This window comes from Cotesia typhae, unplaced genomic scaffold, assembly GCF_013202065.1.
Source record: "Cotesia typhae breed Kobodo isofemale line unplaced genomic scaffold, CoteBio_Ctyphae contig_127, whole genome shotgun sequence".
NCBI classification, from domain to species: Eukaryota; Metazoa; Arthropoda; class Insecta; order Hymenoptera; family Braconidae; genus Cotesia; species Cotesia typhae.
This window is the reverse complement of record NW_027423716.1, coordinates 1-19,617: the sequence shown is the minus strand read 5'-3', so window position 1 is coordinate 19,617 and position 19,617 is coordinate 1. Positions and strand designations below refer to the sequence as shown.

Here is a 19,617-nt window from a genome sequence, read left to right as displayed (position 1 = left end):
CTTAATTTGGCTTTAATCTATACAGATAAGTTAAGAAACTAGAGCTGCATAATTTATCCGGTTAAGCCGGCCAAAACATTAGCTAAGTTAATTAGTTAACTAACAATTCAGCCTAGCTAATTTAATCAGTTAACTAAATTACTTTATTTTAAAAATAAAAAAAAACATTAATATTATTTTTTGAACTTGCCCGTGAGTAAGGTCATAAAATAGCTAAAGTAGCCGTTTAGCCGTTAACTTATTAGCTCAGTTAATTTAGTTAACCGATTAAATTAGTTAAACCGATCAATAAGCTAATTAACTTAGCTAACTTTTCTACCCGGCTAAATTGTACAGCTCTAGAAGACACCGATTTTTAGAATTAACTAACTAAAATAACTACTAAACCAATAAATTTCAAACTGATACCATAAAATACAGGAAGCTTATGAGAAGGTTTTAGTTACTAATAGTCGTCGATATTTTGTTAGATTAAACATATACTGTTGATTGAAATATAAAGTCTAACAATTATTGTACTAAAAAACATGAACAAATGTCAACTTAAGCCTGGCAAATCGGGCGGCTGATAGGTATTGTATTATAAGATATAAATTGATGTATAATAATTGATGGAAATATACGGTGGCATTACATGTGATATTTAAAAAAAGAGGAATAATATTATTGAATACAGTAAAAGTGCATGTGAATTAGAACAAGTTTACATTTTGAAGCGTCTAGAATGTTCTAGAAAAAGAGGTTATCTATGATTTGAGGAGAATTTGGCTAATTTTTTTGTTTTAAGTGGGTGATACGGATAGATTAGAAATTTCAGATCAAATGTTAATAATATTTACAAAACCTTCCGTGGCTTGTCAAAATCAGGATTAGTTCAGTGTTACGTTCCCAAATTTTGGGTGTAATTAATTTTTAAATTTAATTAATTTATTTAAATGTCCAGATTTTGACCTCGTTAGGAAGTCGATAGACTCCAGGTGGGTCATGCCACTGATTCCTCCGCAAAGTACTTTTTATATATATTTTAATAATTCACATTTTTAATTTATTTATAATATATATTTTATATTTTACTTTTGTTTTACCTGCCTACAGGTAGGTAATGGGTAGAGTGCCTGAACGCTGGCTAGCGTTCTGGGCGATTTCACCAGGGTGAGAACAGCTAATAAGCGCTCTCACCCTGGGGATAATAGTTAGGATATTTTTGGATAGGATACCCGAACGCTGGCTAGCGCTCTAGGTAAAAGAACCAGGGTGGAACGCTGATAAGCGCTCTCAACCCTGGGTTGGGGTTCTAATAAATTTCCATAATTGTTTAACAATTAACAAAATTTATTATCAAGGAATTGGCAGGTTCAGCCTCGGACCAACAGAGATTTCTCCTCTGCTAAGTCCTCGGACTGACTGCTCCAGATGAAGTCTGGAGACAGAATGCATCTGTTATAATAATTACAATAAGTTTTATAAGAATTTTTAGCGACGTCGCATCTCAGGTTACCCTATGTGAACATCAACGCAGTCCAAAACCCACAACATAGACTGTTTAGTCTACTAGGCTGCGTTGACGTTCTAGAAATCTGTTATCTCGAGGTATTTCCGTTACGAAATACCTCGGATAATAATTAAATAATTTAAATAATTATTTAATAAATTTTTAAAATAGATTTATAAAACTTTAAATAAATTTAAAATTTACGAGAACGTAACATCAGCTTTTACTGAAAGTTAATAATTTATCAAGTTATTTTAATTTAAGTAAATAAAGTTAATTTATTTTCATTTAAAAACTTGCAAAAGGCGCGCAGTAGCCTATCGGATCTAGCCCGTGCTTTCCAAAATGCATTGGACCGGGTTCGAGTCCGGCGTACACCAGTGAATATTTTCAATATTTAAGTGTATTATTCTGCTGAGCCCAAAAAAATTAAAAACGAGTTCTAATCTCAAAAGTTCCCCCCTAGTAAGTCACTCATGACCTTAGTAGTTTATGCGACTTTAAAAAAAAAAAAAAAAAAAAAAAAAACTTGCAAAATACTTTACTCATAAGAATTTCTTCAATAGTACACGGAAAGAACAAGATTGTACTAGCATAAATGCCAGATTTATCTCAGATAAATCTGAGCCAAAAAAAAAAAATTTCAGATGGTAGTGAGAACAATCTAGATTGTACTGAGATCAATGTAGATTATATTGGAATAAATCTTGGATTTATCCCAGATACATCTTGGATTATACACTGTCAGATACTCTTGGCATAAATCCGAGATTGTTCCCATAAACATCCACATTAGCACGGTGTCAATCCGAGATTAGTTCCAAGTAAATCTCAGACACTTTTTCGCTAGCGCATGCGCGGTGAATGTAACCATATATTTATTTAATGAATTTTAATTTTTTTTATTAATTATTTATTATATTTATTTATTTACTATATATATTCAATATTGTATTATACAATCGCGTTCATTAATTCGAGTCAGTTTCTCTGTTTAGGGATTTATGGAAATCCCTAAATTTGGAGGTTTCTAAAATTTTAAATTTAGCTTTTAGTAAAATAAGTTAAACGTAAAAAATGATAATATTAAAAAAATAAAAATTTAAATTATGTCAAAAGTAAATTAAGCTTGTAGAAAAACATGTAAGTAGAAAAAACAGCCAACTTAAAAAATGGAAATCTCTTAATAAAAATATATTCTTAAAATCAGAAATCAAAAAAAAAAAAAGAATTCACAAAAATTTAAAAGTCTGAATATAACCGAATAAAAAAAAGGAATAATTATAAATTGGATGAATAAAAAAAAACATAAACGAAAAATTTGAGCATTTAAAATAAAGTAATATTAAAAAAGAGATTATTTAAAAATATGATCTTTAAAAATTGGAAATTACTAAATATTGAAACTTCATTTTTATGTGTAAATTTAAAAATTATTATGTTAAATCAACACAAAAAAGTGTTAAATATTGAACATAAAAATTTTTAACACAAAATTTTTTGACGCAATGACGCAAAAATTTTTACTGTGTATGGGTATGAGTTTTTAACTTGAAAAGTAATTCAATCAATATATTTGTTAATAAAAATGAAATTTTTGTAATTTACATACAATTTTTGCATTTATTTTTTATAAGTTCTGCTGAATGTATTTGTCATAAGTTCTGAAAGAAGTAAATTCATCACATCATCGGCCAAGGATAGACTGATGATCGTATGTCGTTAATAAGAGCATCGATCGGTAACCAATGGTGTACCAGCCATAGGGCGATGATAGAGTACCGATGCTCGGTCTAGCATAAGTAGCCTACCCGGGTAAAAAAAGTTATATATAATTAGACATAATTATATATAATACCATGTATAATTATACATGAAAAATGGCCCTATATAATTATATAGAATTATTTCCATAGAAAAAAAAACCGTCACGTGCGGGAACCGAATCTGGGACCTGACGCTTGAGAGGCTATTACTTTACCCGTTTACCTATGAGGCTTACTTGAATAATAGAGTTTTTAACAACTACAAGTAATGCAAATCGTATGCATGATCGATGGGTAATAAACAAAATTTTTTATTTTGTTTTTAAATTATTAATTATCAATATACACTGATAGAAAGATTCATTGACTATTAATAAATTAATTTATTCGAAGACAATTATTTAATTGGTTAAATTTTGTTTCTGTGAAAATTAGAGCAGATTCGACTGACTCATTTAAAAGTTATAAGAAGTTTAAAAACGGCTAATTTTACAATTCGTAAAGTTTACAATCGGCTAATTTTATAAGTTTCTGCAGTAAAAATTTGCTAAATTCACGTAGCCGAAGATTTTTGTTTTTAGCTATTTTATAAATGACTGAATTTTGATTTGGTGAAATTTCCATTTCGCTAATTTCATTAATATCATTTTTTATTTGCGACTAATTTTATAAATGACATTATCAACTAATTTTCAAATTTATAGTTTGTAACAGTTTTACCTGCTCAGGTTGGCCCCTAATCAATTTTATAAATAAACTAACAAAACTAACAAACAATATGATTATTAGGGCGCCACCCGGATTTTTAATCACGGTTCCTGGAACCGGTCCAGAGCTGAGAAATCTTATCTTAGGATAGAGAGAGTGGAGGAAGGTGCTGCTGAATAATAAATAATTAATTAACAAGATCGATCAATATTTATTAACAATAAAAAGAAAACTTAACAGTGTTTTGACTTAAAACAAGTTAACAAAATTCATTCACTCACACACTATCCACACTTAACAATATCCTTATTCTCGACGAGCCCCTTTCGGCGTCTACCCGTTTACTAAATCTATAATCACCCGCACAGAGACCAATCATATACCGGGATCGTTGACTCGACTCACAGGAGTAACAGCCCAGTGACCAAACGTAGACCTAGATACTCCTGCAGCTTATACACACTTTACTACAGAACAACAGCCTAGTGACCAAACGTAGACCTAGATGTTCTGCAGCACACTCATAACCCGCTCCAGCTACAGCAGTAACAGCCCAGTGACCAAACGTAGATCTAGATACTCTACAACTCACACATAACCCACACTTGTCTCACACTAACACTACTGACTTGACTCTATGTGATTTTTACTTTATAAATTTTATTTTAACAAAATTGACTGTAATTAATTTTAATTAAATATTCCAATTAAATTATTCAATCATTAGTAATTTAATAAAACGATAATTTTCAATTAACAATCAATTTCTAAATAAACTTGAACTAACTATTACAATTCTCAAATTTCGATTGCTAATTCTAATTCTATTAAAATATTAGATGGATTAAAATTCCTCAGTAACTTATAGTCATGGTCTTAACAATATAACAATAACTATTTAAAACAAAAGGTCTTAATACCTTGGATTAACTTTTGATAATTAAATCAATCACAATATAACTTTTACAATCACGTTTAAAATTATTAATACAAGTTTAATTAATTAATTCTAACTAAATTTTCCTGTGACCTTTTCTACTCAGAATAATCAAATTTCTTGGACTTAATGCCCACACCGATAATTATCAATTTGGAATAAAAATTAATTTAACTAATTCACGGACTTAATCCCCAAAATTACTAAATTTCCTCACGACAAAATAATTTCATGATATACAATATTTTCAATAATTAATTCTTAATAAAATATTATCAACAATTTTCTACTAGTTTTATCAATTATAAAAATAATCGACACAAGTCGAAATATTCAAATTTTATTTGCTAGAACATTCGCTAGCTAAGTTTTACTTGACCTTGGGTATTGGAATTTACTGCGACACAAAAATGTATTGACGCTCGACCAAAATTCCACGAACAAAAGTTTGTCGATTATTTTCAAGTAACAAAAATTAATCAATTTTACTAAGTTAATTGTTATAAAAATTACAACAATAAAATTAACGAAATTTTCGGATGTTAACTAATTAATTGATAAATTTCTAGTAGTTAAAATTTTCCCGCAAGGTCGATTGAGTGATCCTCGGGTATAAGCCCCCATGAAAATCACCAAATCCAAAACTAGCAAATGTTCTACTCTTATTTATTGAAATAATCGTCGATTAAACGATCCAATTGATAAATAATTAGGAGAAGTAACTGGGTATTAGGTAAACCGCGGTCCACTTCTTTCCCACAGAGTAATAATTAATACCTTGACGAATAAAATGATGATCTAACTCTCTTATTGAGGATGAAGTCCTGGTTGTAGTTGGCTTCCTTCGTCTCGTCACTACTCCGGGGATCGGTCCTTCTCGATTTCCGTGGCACTCAGTCTGGCGGTCACACTACTTCTCCCTTTTCCACTGCACGGCTCACCTATTTTAATCCAAAACTACCCCCTCCTATTCTCCCCTTAGGCCCGAAGATCGAGACGCGCCAGTGCTATGTCGAATAATTATCGATATCCGGTGACTTATCGATTTAGGGTAATTTTACCCTGTTACAAGTTTATAAACGTTCGAGTTTAAAAATGACTATTTTCCAGTAAACTTAAAAACATACTTAAATTAATGACCACGATTGTATGTAATGACATATAGGTATATATAAATTATATGAAGTCATATATAGATTATATATGGTTCTATAGAATTATGTATAATTTTTTTTACCCGGGAGACTATATATGTAAAAGGCCAGATAAATCAAACAGAGTTTGGTAATTATGTAATTATTTTAATTTAAAATAAAATTGCTGTACATTTTTATGTAAAATTATGTAAAATAAAACTTTTCAAAATTATATATAACTCTACGAAATCACAAAAGTCATTATATATAATTATACGAAACCCCGACAGTCATTATATATAATTATATATGATTTATATATAAAATTTTTTACCCGGGCAACTGTTATATAAATAAATATACCAACATAAGTATGATTGTAAACCAATTAACGTCTTGAAATCACATAAGACCTGCATTAGCTAAACATCACTGTGACACGGGGCAAAATTTTAATTTCAACAACGTGGAAATTCTGGACAAGGAATCGAATTACCTTAAAAGGAACATCAGTGAGATGATTTATAGTCATCTTGAAGACCCGGGAAAAAATTATCAGATCTAACCATGCCTGTTCATGTATGATCAGGCCTGAAATTAGTCCTGATTAGACCTACTCATACCTGTTCATGTCTGAAGCGTCAAATACGCTCAGACCTGTTCATACCTGCTCATGTCTGCTCATGTCTGTTCATGTCTGAAGCGTTGAGTACGCTCAGGTTTGATTATACCTGTTCATGTCTGCTCATGCCTGTTCATGTCTGAAGCATTAAATGCGCTCAGAACTGATCAGACCTGTCCATTAGAGTGTCCGTTATTTCCTAAGTTGATTTTTTTTTCGCTGCCGCCCCCTGGATTTTTAGTTCTTGAATTAAAATCGAACTTTTCAGTACATTTTAATGCTTCAAGGTAGTTGAATCCTGCAAGGCATATTTCAAGAAACTTATGAAATTTTTTTTTTTGAAAGATAAATATATTAATAATTCACCACCAAAACTTCAAATCAATTTTCCCCACCGTTTTTGAGTAATTAATTTTCGAAATTGAAGAATTTACACGCAGAGGTCTAGAGAGATGATAAAGTTAGTATGAAATTTTTCGTACCACTCGAGTGATGCAAATAATTTACCTTAATCATTTTTAGTTTTAGTGAAGTGATATATTTAAATCAAAAAAAACCAAAGCAGTTTTTTCATTAGTTAAATACCACCGATAGTTTTTGATTTTGTGCAATACTGCCTCAAAAATTTTCTTATCAGTCGTCTTGTATTGATACACAGTCTTGATATAATTTAAATCTTGGTATGGAGCTGATGCTGCAAACCAAAATGACACATAAATAAATACTAATAAAAAAATTTAACTTGACTCAAGAGCAAAACTTTTGAACCAAGAATACCATTTTGAAGAAAAAGAATTTCTTAAGTCAAGCGGAAAAATTTTCTAGTCAAGATATAATTCTTGGTTTAAGAAAATTTTCTTGATTTAAGAATTTTTTTTCTTGACTCAAGAGTGTTATTTTCTTCAAAATTGTGTTCTTGGTTCAATATGCTTAATCTTGAGTCAAGTTAAATTTTTCATTCATGTATGAATGAACAGATATCCAAAAGATTTTGTTGCATTTCAACTCAAAGTTGAAAGTTTTTAAGATTTCAACTCGAAGTTGTTAAGATTTTAACTCGAAAATGTCTCGAAAAATATATATTTTCAGCAAATAAATTTCTTTTGACATCTATCGTGCATGGTGAAATAAACCTGGTTTATAAAATTTGATTTCATCGGTACTTTAATAATGTGACTAAAAATTGCTTAACAAATAAATGTGAATAGAGACAGAAAAAAATGCAAATAAGGGGCAATATTATGAAGAATGTATTCAATAAATCGTAGTGTTAATGTTACTGTAACTGTTAATCTTTTTAAAAAAATTTTTAGAACATTTATAGATGAGATAAATGACTATAACACATGAGACTTCATAGCAAGACTGAAAAACTATGATAATGACCATAAACACAACTTAAACCATAAATAACTTTTAAAGGATTGATTTTATCGAAAAATTATACGAGAACTTTTTTGTAAAGCATTTAATTTCCCATCAGAATATGCATCGATCATGGTCGTCGTGGCATTTTTTTCAAAGGAAAAAAATTAATTGCAAAAAGTTCCGAATTCTCATGTTATTTAAATGAGAAATGTAACTTGATTTGGGAACGGTTTAATTTGGTAATCAACAGCTTATTTGTGTAAGTTATTTTTTTTCGGTCAAGAACTAAAAATCCAGAAGGCGGCGGCGAAAAAAAATCAACTTGAGAAATAACGGACACCCTAGTGTGTATGTATATATGGATGTATGTATGTTAACCTCTCAGAATTTTTGAACGGCTCGACTGATTTTATCGCGGATGGAGCTATTTGAAAGGGCTTATCTAAACTTAGATTTTGAATACAATGAGGACCGATTCGAACCGGTAGATTCTGAGAAATTTTTAACTACGAAAAAAAAATTTTTTTAAATGTGGTTTTTTTGGAATAACTTTAAAACGGCTTCACCGATTGACTCTAAAAACTAATCAGCTTTTAACAATAAAAACAACGTCGATCGCTGCCAAGCTGGTCAAAATCGGTTGCTTCGTTCGAAAGATATCGTGAACGAAAGAAAACAGAAAAGTGTTTTTTCGGATTTACTTCGAACTTCCGAGTTCGTTTAATTCAAACTTCAAGATTCTGTATGAGATTAAAAAAACTGCGTCGAATGCTGCCGACCGCGTGAAAATCGGTTGATTCATTCAAAAGTAATTGCCGTTTGAAAATTAAAAAAATAGTGTTCTATGAAACTTCCGTCAGACTTTTGAGCTCAAAGAAATTAACAACTCATAATTTTTAAACTCCACTAACACTTTCATTTTTTCACTGTAGTCATAGCGCCAAAGTTGGCGTCTGCACTCATAAAAATAATAATAATATTAATAATGAAATACCTATCAAGTTTTGTGTTGTCTTTCTTGTTCTTGTTAATGGTTTGTAAAAAAATTTAAATATGAGTGCGGAGTTTTGTAGAGATTTTACTGAAATTAATTTGAATTCAAATTGTTTCACTTTTTTAGCTTCTAACCGCCTCGATTTTGGCTCAGCAAATTATACCTGCCATGAATTCGGTTTTATTTTTAAGTTAAAAGCAAGATTTATTTTCGACTAGGGTACATTCTCGATGGAAAAATATAAAACATAAATGACATAGGTAATTAATATTAATGACTTCTAGAGACGTTTGAAAATCAAAAATATTTCGTTCACATTTTAATGAAAAATACTGTATATAACTAAGATATACTTGAGATAGATTTCTAGATTTTCGATTTATTTATACCTTATTGTAAAATTAATTTTTCAAACTATCATTTTTTTATTTTTTAAAAGTTTACATGATTCGAAGTTGATCAAGTAAAGATTCATTTCTGCGACATTCAAAAGTTAGTTGTTGGACTGCCGTTATATATTTTCGTTGTTGCTCCATCAAAACTACGAATTGTTGACTAAGATTATACTGTCTATTTTTCTCTTTGACACATTTTTTTTCTACCTGTTTTAAAATTATATTATTTTAAGCAAAATATCACAAGATAAATTTATGTATAATTTAATTAAAATATTAAAAAAAAAGAAGAAAATATTCCTAATCTAAGTTGATAGGATGTAGGATCTTAATAAAATGCTAAGAAACTTTATTATTTTGCGACGTTTCGTGCACTTTATTTGCACTTTTTCAGGCCAGCATAATATACATCTCAGCATCGTCAATCATTACATTTCTTGTCACAATTCATACTATATCGATCACGATAATTGGTCACGCTTTAATTAATTGAAATGAGCACAAATTAGCTAACAACAGAAATAAATAATTCTGTTGACAATTTCAGTAGTCTCATGTTCGCCATCTTAGTCACTGAGTTGACTATTGGAGTTGTCAACAGAATTATTTATTTCTGTTGTTAGCTAATTTGTGCTCATTTCAATTAATTAAAACGTGACCAATTATCGTGATCGACATAGTATGAATTGTGACAAGAAATGTAATATTAGATTGACGATGCTGAAATGTATATTATGATAGCCTGAGGAAGTGCAAATAAAGTGCACGAAGCGTCGCAAAATAATAAAGTTTCTTAGCATTTCATTAAGATCCTAAATCCTATCAACTTTGATTAATTATATAATATTAATATGATTAATTATAAGGATCTCAAAGCATTAGGATAGAAAATATTACGTTTTGATCTTTTCAAAATTCTGAATTATCGCTAGTCAAATAAGTTTAATGAAAAAACATTCTTGAATGTTCAGCAAAAGATTACACTTTTTTATTCTTAAAAATTAAATGAGTGTTATGAGTCGGGCACTCTTAGATTCTCTAAACTTTTTGTCAAATTTACAGTCCTTTAGAGATTATCTATTAATTTAGGTTTTTTTTTTGTATTTTTCTTAATTTTTGTGCCTAATGTATAATATATGTTTATTACCTTTTCTTTATTTTTCTGTACATCTTTAATAATTATTTCGAATTGTTTTAAAAACTGTTCTCTTCCACTTGATGAAATAGCCCTGGTTGAAAAAGCCGCATTTAGTGAATCAATAAGATTACAGACTACACTGAATATGTAATATATAGTTCTTACCTTAAATAATTATCTTGAATCGAATTCAGCAGAGACAATTCTTTATTTAAATAAAGTTTACTATCGTCTAATGTGTTATACAACGTATAATACTGTTTTGTTTCCTTATGTTTTGCTGAAACTGAAAGAATGTAAAGTTTAACCTTCAATATTTGTGAAATTGATGTAAAACTATTTCCGCCTCTATCGAGGAAAAAAATGGTATACACACCATGGTCAGTAAATAAGAAAGCCACAGATCACATGTTTATTGACCTCGGCTTCGCCTCGGACACCAATTACATGTGATCTGAGACATTTCTCACTTTACTGCCCTAGATGTGTAATATACTATTAATTATTTGTGATATTATGTATACAAAATAAAAATAAATCTGAATATTTTTGTAATAAACATGCATGAAAAATGATACGGGGTAGTTATAAGATCAATAACTAAAATGAAACTTTGAGAAGGGTGTACTTTACAAATCATGAATAAAACTTACTGCCATTTTAAAGCTGTTAGTTTAATAGTATTAATAGTTAAGTTTAATAGTTAGTCTTAATAGTATATTACACTACTAGGGCCGAAAGTTGAATTTTCGGCCCTGCGCGTCATGATGCCCGAGGCTTCGCCCCGGGCATCATGACGCGCAGGACCGAGATTTCAACTTTTGGCCTGTGTAGTGTATACGATTTTTCTTCATAGCCGGTCGAAAGTACGTTATCAATTTTACTTTTTTTAACTTCAAGTGCAGATAAGTATGTCTTGATGCCTGCCCCGACATTTGCGGCACGAGCGAAGCGAGTGCTGCTGGTCGTGGGGGCAGGCATCAAATACATTCAAAGAGTCAAGTCTGGTCATATTTTTTAAAAATAAATTAATTTCATTTTTTCAAAGATGTATTTATTTTCATTAGTTTAACAAACTATATTAGTTATTATAAAATTTATCAAACAAAACATATTATAAGCGAAAAACTCTTATTGCACTTTTTTTAATCGTTTCAATTTTCTCTTGAATGATCGCAATTATTAATAATTCTTCCATAAAATACACAGTTTTCAAACTTGATATTGGAGCAATTAAAAATGATATCTCCACTGAGTATACAGTTTTGATAATTCATAACTTGATTATTCAAATTAAAATTTTTAAATGAGTATTCTGATGATAGTTTACTGGTAGGAACATTATTTTCAAAAATTTTTCTTATTTAACAGATGACAAAACAACATTGATAAATATTTTTAAGGTTAGAGGTAGCAATAGAAATTACAGCGGTTAAGAATTTGCTATAGTGACGGAATACAGTCCCTGGTTACAAGTGTAATTATGCATGAGAAATTCTTTCCTCCCGCCGTTACAGAGGGCGCGCGTGTACTTCTCACAGGGAGTTAATGTTAAACTTTCTTTCCTGCCATTAGAGAGGAAAGTACGTACTTTCGACCGAGGTATGAAGAAAAAATATTTTTATCGATATCATATTTAGATTTTTAAACTCATTAAAAAATATAACTGCCTAAACATAAAATAATGAATTGAAATATCTGATAGTATACCCTTAAATATTGAACTTTTTTTCAACTTTTGTGATGAAAAATAAATTGAAGTATCGATTTACCTTCAGTTTTGAGAAGTAGAGATCCGAATTAATTTTTAGTCGATGAATACTTCTTTCTTTCTTACCTTGATTGTATAGTTCCATAAACCGACGTTGATACTGCGTCAATTCAAATCTACGAGGCACGTTATCCAGTTGACGAGTTAGTAATACACAAGCACGATTTTTTTTTGCTAGAGTTAATCTAATTTTGTTAATTGACAATTTAAATTCATCGTACTCTTTATAATGACTTTGTTTTGTCACTGACGCAGAATTTTTAATTGTATCACAAATTGTTTTCAGATAAGTTAGATCTTTTTTACATTGTTCACGAAATTTAGTTTCTTGATCTTTTAAGCTCATGTGAACTGCAATCAACTGTTCAAGTTTTTCTATTACGCTGTAATAAAGAGTTTTCATAAAATAGTTATGTAAAAATAATTATTTCGATTAATACCTTTTATTATCAAAATTTTTCAAGTTTGTTAGTTGAAAAGTATTATTTTCTATTTTAGATTGATTTTCAGAAATCTTTTCCATTCTTTTAATCATCCCGGAAATTTTTTGAAGTAATTCACTTTGATCGTGCTTAACTTTTTGTACTTGGTTCAGCCAACTCATTTTTTTTTTTATCAATGCTTCATATAAATTAGCATTGCTGTCAGGGTCCTATATCAAACTCTGTCAGTTACAACTATTATATTAATGAAATGTATTAAGTTATAGAATACCTTTCTATCGATACATGGTGTAAAATTACGTCCAATAGTTTCCATTTCTTGATTAATTTGAGAACTTACAATACTACCTATTTGATTTTTGTCTATACAGACTATAGTTTCCGATAATTTTGAAGATTCATCTTTAACATTTGGTGTTGATATTGTTTTAATTTTGATTTGATTATTATCTACTTCAAGATGATTTAGACTTTTATATGACGTACTTGGAAATAAAAGAATTCCATATTCTAATATAGTGCTTTTCAATTTCGGAACTTGAGCCCGTAACGGTAAATCTTTTTTTAATCGTCTTCGTGGTTCATAAATACTTTTGATAATTTTAATATTAAAGTCATTGAACTCTTTAGAATCACATGAACTATGAAATTTTTTATCTAACACTTTACGGGTTTTATAAAATTGACGGTGAGATAAGAGCCGTACAAAACCAGCGGATTCTTTTCTTATCTCTATTGATTTTTTCACAAGCCACTAGAATGAAACACAATAAATACCAAGAATAGATAGGTAATATAGCAAGAAGGTATACCTGAATGATAGGAAAAATATGTATATAATCTAATCCTTGAACTTGATGAGGTTCTATTCTAAAAGGACAGCTCATTTTTAATAACATACTAACAATTTTTTCCGTTAAAGCACTGAAAAGAGAAAAAAAAACAAAAACAGATCAATTTTGATTTCAAAAAATACAAAAATAACTTACATTTTTTGTCCTATTGAGAGATTTTCATGAAATAAAAAATTGACATTTACGTCAAAATTACATGATTCAATACACCAAGTAATACCGCCAATAACCTGAAAAATAATAAATCAATAAAATATTTTACAAAAACAGATTTTTAGGCTTAACAAACTTTGTCGAAATTTGATAATCCTTTAATTCTTGCTCTAAAATATCCAGCTGCAACTAGTAAATCAACAATTTCGTTGAATTTGACAGTTTGTTCATTATCATTACGGATATCAGGCTGGAACATTTTAAATCACGTTGGTTTAATTAGTCCAATGAGTTTTTAGTTAACATATATAATAAAATAAAAATCACCTTCTCAGGATGCGATGATGGCAAACGACTTTCCTGTATTTGATCAAGCATTTTCAATAATTATACTCGTTGAAACATTTCAAACAAAAACGGTATCGAAGTTTCGGATAACTTTTAATAAGGAAGCAGGACTGAACATGGAGTAAATTCTATGTCTATACCTACTGTGCTGTACTGTGATAATGCTGTGTTATGTCTCTATCTGGTGGATATTAATTTATTTTGCATGAAAATTTACCCGCTATTGTCTCTTTGCCCAAGAGTATTAACCTGTTATGCTGGGTAGACCTCTATAGCCATGAAAGTGATGACTTAAATAACCGATAACATAGGTTCCGATGACTTGAATTCCTATAGCCCAGATTCCGATTACCAAGATTCCGATAGCCAAGATTTTTAATTACCAAGATTCCGATAGCCAAGATTTTTAATTACCAAGATTCCGATAGCCAAGATTTTTAATTACCAAGATTCCGATAGCCAAGATTTTTGATTGGATATAATCCCATTAACCCAGAATCCCGATGGAGTAAAATTCCAAATGCATCTGTGAAAAAATTTTTATTCAGATAGGTGGCGCTATTTTATTGCAGCTCATATTTTCCATAATACTTTAAGACTGTTTACATCAAACGACAGCACATTATAAGGAGTAATTTAAAAAATTTTTAAAGTTTTAAAATTTTGATTCTAATTCCGTATAGAACTAATTATATTTATAATTAATTAATTAATTAATTTTAAATAATTAAATTGAAAGGTATAACACCATATTAATAATGAATTTTTTTTCATTTTAAGATTTTTTAATTATTTTAATATAAAAACTAATCACTCAAAATTTATAAAATTTTATTTTTCAAATATACCATAGCTACTATTAGAAAAATTTAATAATGGAGAAATCCAGATACAATGCTTTAAATAGTTATTTAAAAATGATCTAGGTTGGTCAAACATTAACGAAATTAAAGCTTTATTACTTCTAATTTTTTTGGTTTTTAAATGTAGTATTAGAAAAAAAAAATTAAAAAAAAATATCATAGAGCTTCCTTCTATTTTTTATGTTAATAAAAAAGAAAAAAATTAGGAAAACAGTTGACCCTGATGAAGACCATTTCTACAACTTCCCACTAATTCCATACCTAGGCACTTAAAATTGCATTTATGACGTTTTTCGAGCTCTTCAAGCTTTTGAAAAAAATTTTTCGATTTAATTCAATTAATAAAAATTTTTAAAAAATTATTAAAACTCGGCTAATGTATGAAAAATTTTTTAATATATATTTGATAATTTTAAGAATTTTATAACAAATAAATTGTAACAAAAAAATTTACATTTAGAATTTACAAAAATAACAAATGTAATTTTATAAAAATAATATTTTTGTTCAATAAAATAAAATATTATAAAGTGAGTGCTACGGTCACTGAAATTAAAACTTTACATGACTTAATTTGTTACAATAAAATATAACTCAATTTTTATCATGACAGTTATGATAAATAATTATTATTGAAAAAATTTTATTCAATATTTTTATACATTTTCAATCAATATATTTTTCAGTATGTTGAAATTTATTCTAATTTATATTTCACTGAAAAAACAAATTTTTTATAATATTACAAAATTAGCGCTTCCGGAGAAATTATTTAACTAACTTCATATATTGTATTTATTAAAAATTATATACTTATAATAAAAACAGTAATAATAATAATGGATTTTTCCGCTGTAGAGACTCCCCTTGACAGTCTGAGAGGAGTGCGGGCGATCGTTAAGCAGAGAAGAGACTAAATTTACTGCAAGTGGTGCTGATAAATGCGCTTCTTCCAATTTCAAGTGCTCGTAACTATCAACTTGCTCGGAGGAGTGTCCCTTTGCCGGAATGTCGACTGACTCTTGGCCTTTAGCGAGTCCGCGGTACAGTCGCTTAACAATTGACCCAGGCTGAATATTGATATCTCGGAGGTAATGATCATAAGGGAGGTTATCGCCTGAGTGGACAGGAATCACAGCAGGCTCAGTCCCTGTCAGTATAACACCACTGGCTTAACTGGTGAACCTGGAATTGTTACTTACACCCTTCACTGCTCCTCTTTGCTTTTTGCCTCGGTTTTTACGTACGTAGTAATGCTTACGTCGTTGTCTGTTAGTTGGTCCAGCTGGTGCACCTGGATTTTTAGCGTCGAAATTATGCAACTCCAGCACTGCGATACGGTTAAGCCTGGGCATTGCGTGACTTGTGGGCTGCCGATTGGGTCGTTGGAGCTCGACGATGAGCCAAATTACGAAGAATTGCTCGTACAATATACCTGGGAGGCCCTCGACGAATCATTGGTCGTAAATGGCCTGTTTAGAATAGTTTTTATTAATTATTTTTATTTTTATTATATTTTAATAATGAATTCTAGTGACCTCCAGTTTAATTATTAAGATAAAATTTTAGATTGATATTTTTTTATCATCAGGTGTTTTTGGATGAAATTAAAAAATAATATTTTATTATTAGTTATTTTATGAACTAATTAAAAAAATAAAAATGTTAATAGTAGCTATGGTATATTTGAAAAATAAAATTTTATAAATTTTGAGTGATTAGTTTTTATATTAAAATAATTAAAAAATCTTAAAATAAAAAAAAATTCATTATTAATTTGGTGTTATACCTTTCTATTTAATTATTTAAAATTAATTAATTAATTAATTACAAATATAATTAGTTCTATACGGAATTAGAATCAAAATTTTAAAACTTTAAAAATTTTTTAAATTACTCCTTATAATGTGCTGTCGTTTGATGTAAACAGTCTTAAAGTATTATGGAAAATATGAGCTGTGTTATGTCCTGGCTGAACGATTTAAGCCAACAGGTGACAGCACCTGTGATATAGCGGGAACAGATATTCAAATCGTATATTTTAAATATTATCATTTAAAAATATACGATTTAACTAGAACTAAGAGTAAAACAACATGTTTGTTAAAGAATTTAAGTTAACTAAATTTTCGATAGTTCGTTGGGTTATTTAGAAAAAAAAAACAAAAGATGTTGACAGAAAAGGGCATAGTATTGAATTTTCAAGAAACCCTAAAGTCTAAATAGCCCCAGGGCTGTTTTCTCGCCACAGGGCACTTGAAAATTTTGAGGAAAAGTCATAAAAGACACGTGTGGAAACTCAATGGGGTCTTGTTCTACAGAATATAAATAACGTAACCATAGGAATGCATAAACAATACATGTTACATAAATTTAGCTGAAAATATGTTATTTTATTTAATAAATAAACTAAAAGCCTTAAATAATATTAAATTTTGATATGTTAACAATTAAATTTCACTAGAGTTTAATAATTAAATAATCTTTTATTCTAATATAAATAAGTAAATAATAATTTAACATTGACCAATTATAATATAAGTACCAATTAGCAAACCCCTGATCAAACTAATTACGATTATTATTATTATTATTATTATTATTATTATTATTATTATTATTATTATTATTATTATTATTATTATTTTGTTGTTAAATGCTCAGGGGGGTTATCCCCGGAGTCCGATTCTCCGAGGGCCCAGCCTGAGCTCCATCCGTTACTGCTGGACCACTCCGCACAACAAGGCGGTTAGTGATCACAGCAGGCCAAAGTCATTTCCCTTAAGAGACGGAGAGAACCAAGTAAAACAGCCTTCTGCATCCTAACTGCCAAGAACTCAGCTTTTGATGAGCAAGCTGGAACTTTGGCAAGTGAGGATACAAAAGACTGTTTCATCCCTCCCAGGACGCCAACAATCAGGACGACAAGCTTGACACGGTAACCTGGGTAAAGTTTGCCAATTTCAAACAGGAGATCCTGATATATTTGTCTTTTGTGCTCTTCTTTGGCTGAGATGTTGTATTCAGCCGGGGCCGAGAACTCAATGACATAAATGTCACGAGTGGCCTTGTCGAAGAGCACAATATCAGGTTTGTGGTGATCTATCCGCCGGGTTGTTGCAAATGGCATGTTCCAATAAATTTTGCAACTGTCATTCTCAACAACCTGGGGAATATCTCCTGGCAAATAAGGCAGCACTGGTGTCACGTCAATACCGTAGCAATGACGAAGATAGTAGTACAGTACTCAGGGCAGCATTGTGACGCTGGATATATGCACCTCTCGCCAGCACTGGACATGCCGACAAAAGGTGCATAAGCGTCTCCGGATGTTGTCTACACCTCCTACAGGACGTGTCCGGAAGCTGCACCTGGAGCACCTTGCTACGGTACTCAAGAGTGTTAATGACACCATCTTGGCAGGCAAATATGAACCCTTCAGTCTCGGACATCAGGCCCGCTGACTTTAAGAAGGAAAACGTCAGCTGGATGGACAAGCCATGATCACGCACGTGTTTAAAGAACACGCTGTGCATGGACTTGTCCATCAGTTCGCCAAGGAGTAGTTTTTCCTCGGCGTTCCTGATGACGCTCTTAAATTCCTCCTTTCGGAGTTCCATAAGAGCGTTTATTTCTCCAAGACCAAGGGTTCTTGCCGCATATATTGCTGCCTTATACAAGAATGACCCCTTATGCGCATTTTCATGTTTATGTACAATTTGCATAAGAAAGTCATCCTCGTCTGCAGTGAAATTGACAACTTCGTGAGTTAAACCCAGGACCAAACGGTCGTGAAGCCGCTCCAAACTCTGCAAACCTCTCCCACCGATGGACCGGGAGAGGTATAATCTGGCGACTGATGAATTGGGGTGCATGCTCCGATTCATATTAATGATCTTACGGGTTTTGATGTCGAGATCTCGTAAATCCTTTCGGGTCCATTTCAGGACACCGAAAGAGTATAGTAAGACTGGGACAGCGAGCATGTTAGTAGCTGAGACTTTGTTTTTGCCGGAAAGTTCGGAGGACCAAATTTTCCGGAGTCTCCTAACATACTCGCTCTGGAGAGTTGTTCGGACTTCAGAGACCGCATGCATGCGGTGCTCTTCCATTCCTAGATATCTATACAACTCCCCGGCGTCTAATTGGCTTAAGACGCTCCCATCCACTAATTCGACATCATCACCAGTATCAGAGCACTTACCCTCGCCAGATGTACGACCGCACACTTGTCCAACCCAAAAGACATTCCGACATCTCGTGTGTACTCTGCTACGATGTTGAGGGCCGCTTGTAGATGATCTTTATCAGCGCTATACAACTTCAGATCATCCATGTAAAGCAGATGGGTAATCGAATAGTTTCGATCACCCGGAGGCCCCACAGAGTACCCATGAGTTTTACGGAGAACAACAGATATAGGCAGCAGTGAAATGCAAAACAGCAGAGGGCTCAAGGAATCGCCTTGGAAGACCCCTCGTTTGTACTCTACAACTCCGGTTACGTGCAATGCGTTTCCACTTCCAATGTGAAATCGCGTTCGCCAGAGCTGCATTGTACGCCGAATACATTCCACTATTTCGGGATTGACTCCCAGGCATTTGAGTAGATATAAAATCAACTCATGTG

At 31.1% G+C, this 19,617-nt stretch overlaps 1 protein-coding gene across 8 annotated transcripts; it reads right to left on the bottom strand.

Annotated features, from left to right (window-relative positions):
* Positions 1 to 4,157: 4,157 nt before the first annotated feature.
* On the bottom strand, positions 4,158 to 14,816 carry Fidipidine (coiled-coil domain-containing protein 93). Of its 8 annotated transcripts, none has more exons than XR_012480920.1 (13): positions 14,105 to 14,812; positions 13,914 to 14,027; positions 13,760 to 13,854; positions 13,583 to 13,694; positions 13,042 to 13,524; positions 12,768 to 12,979; positions 12,394 to 12,710; positions 10,722 to 10,842; positions 10,566 to 10,647; positions 9,413 to 9,625; positions 7,169 to 7,355; positions 7,028 to 7,105; positions 4,158 to 6,959 (listed from the first exon to the last, which is right to left on the bottom strand). XR_012480920.1 is itself a non-coding variant. In XM_074258429.1 (10 exons), the coding sequence occupies exons 1-10, from the start codon at positions 14,153 to 14,155 to the stop codon at positions 7,332 to 7,334; spliced, it is 1,611 nt and encodes a 536-aa protein (XP_074114530.1). In that variant the 5' UTR covers positions 14,156 to 14,813; the 3' UTR covers positions 4,158 to 7,331. The 8 variants fall into 8 exon arrangements, 2 of the variants coding, with proteins under 2 accessions (XP_074114530.1, XP_074114511.1); XR_012480921.1 differs by having other exon boundaries at positions 7,057 to 7,105; XR_012480919.1 differs by having other exon boundaries at positions 4,158 to 7,105.
* Positions 14,817 to 19,617: the final 4,801 nt, after the last annotated feature.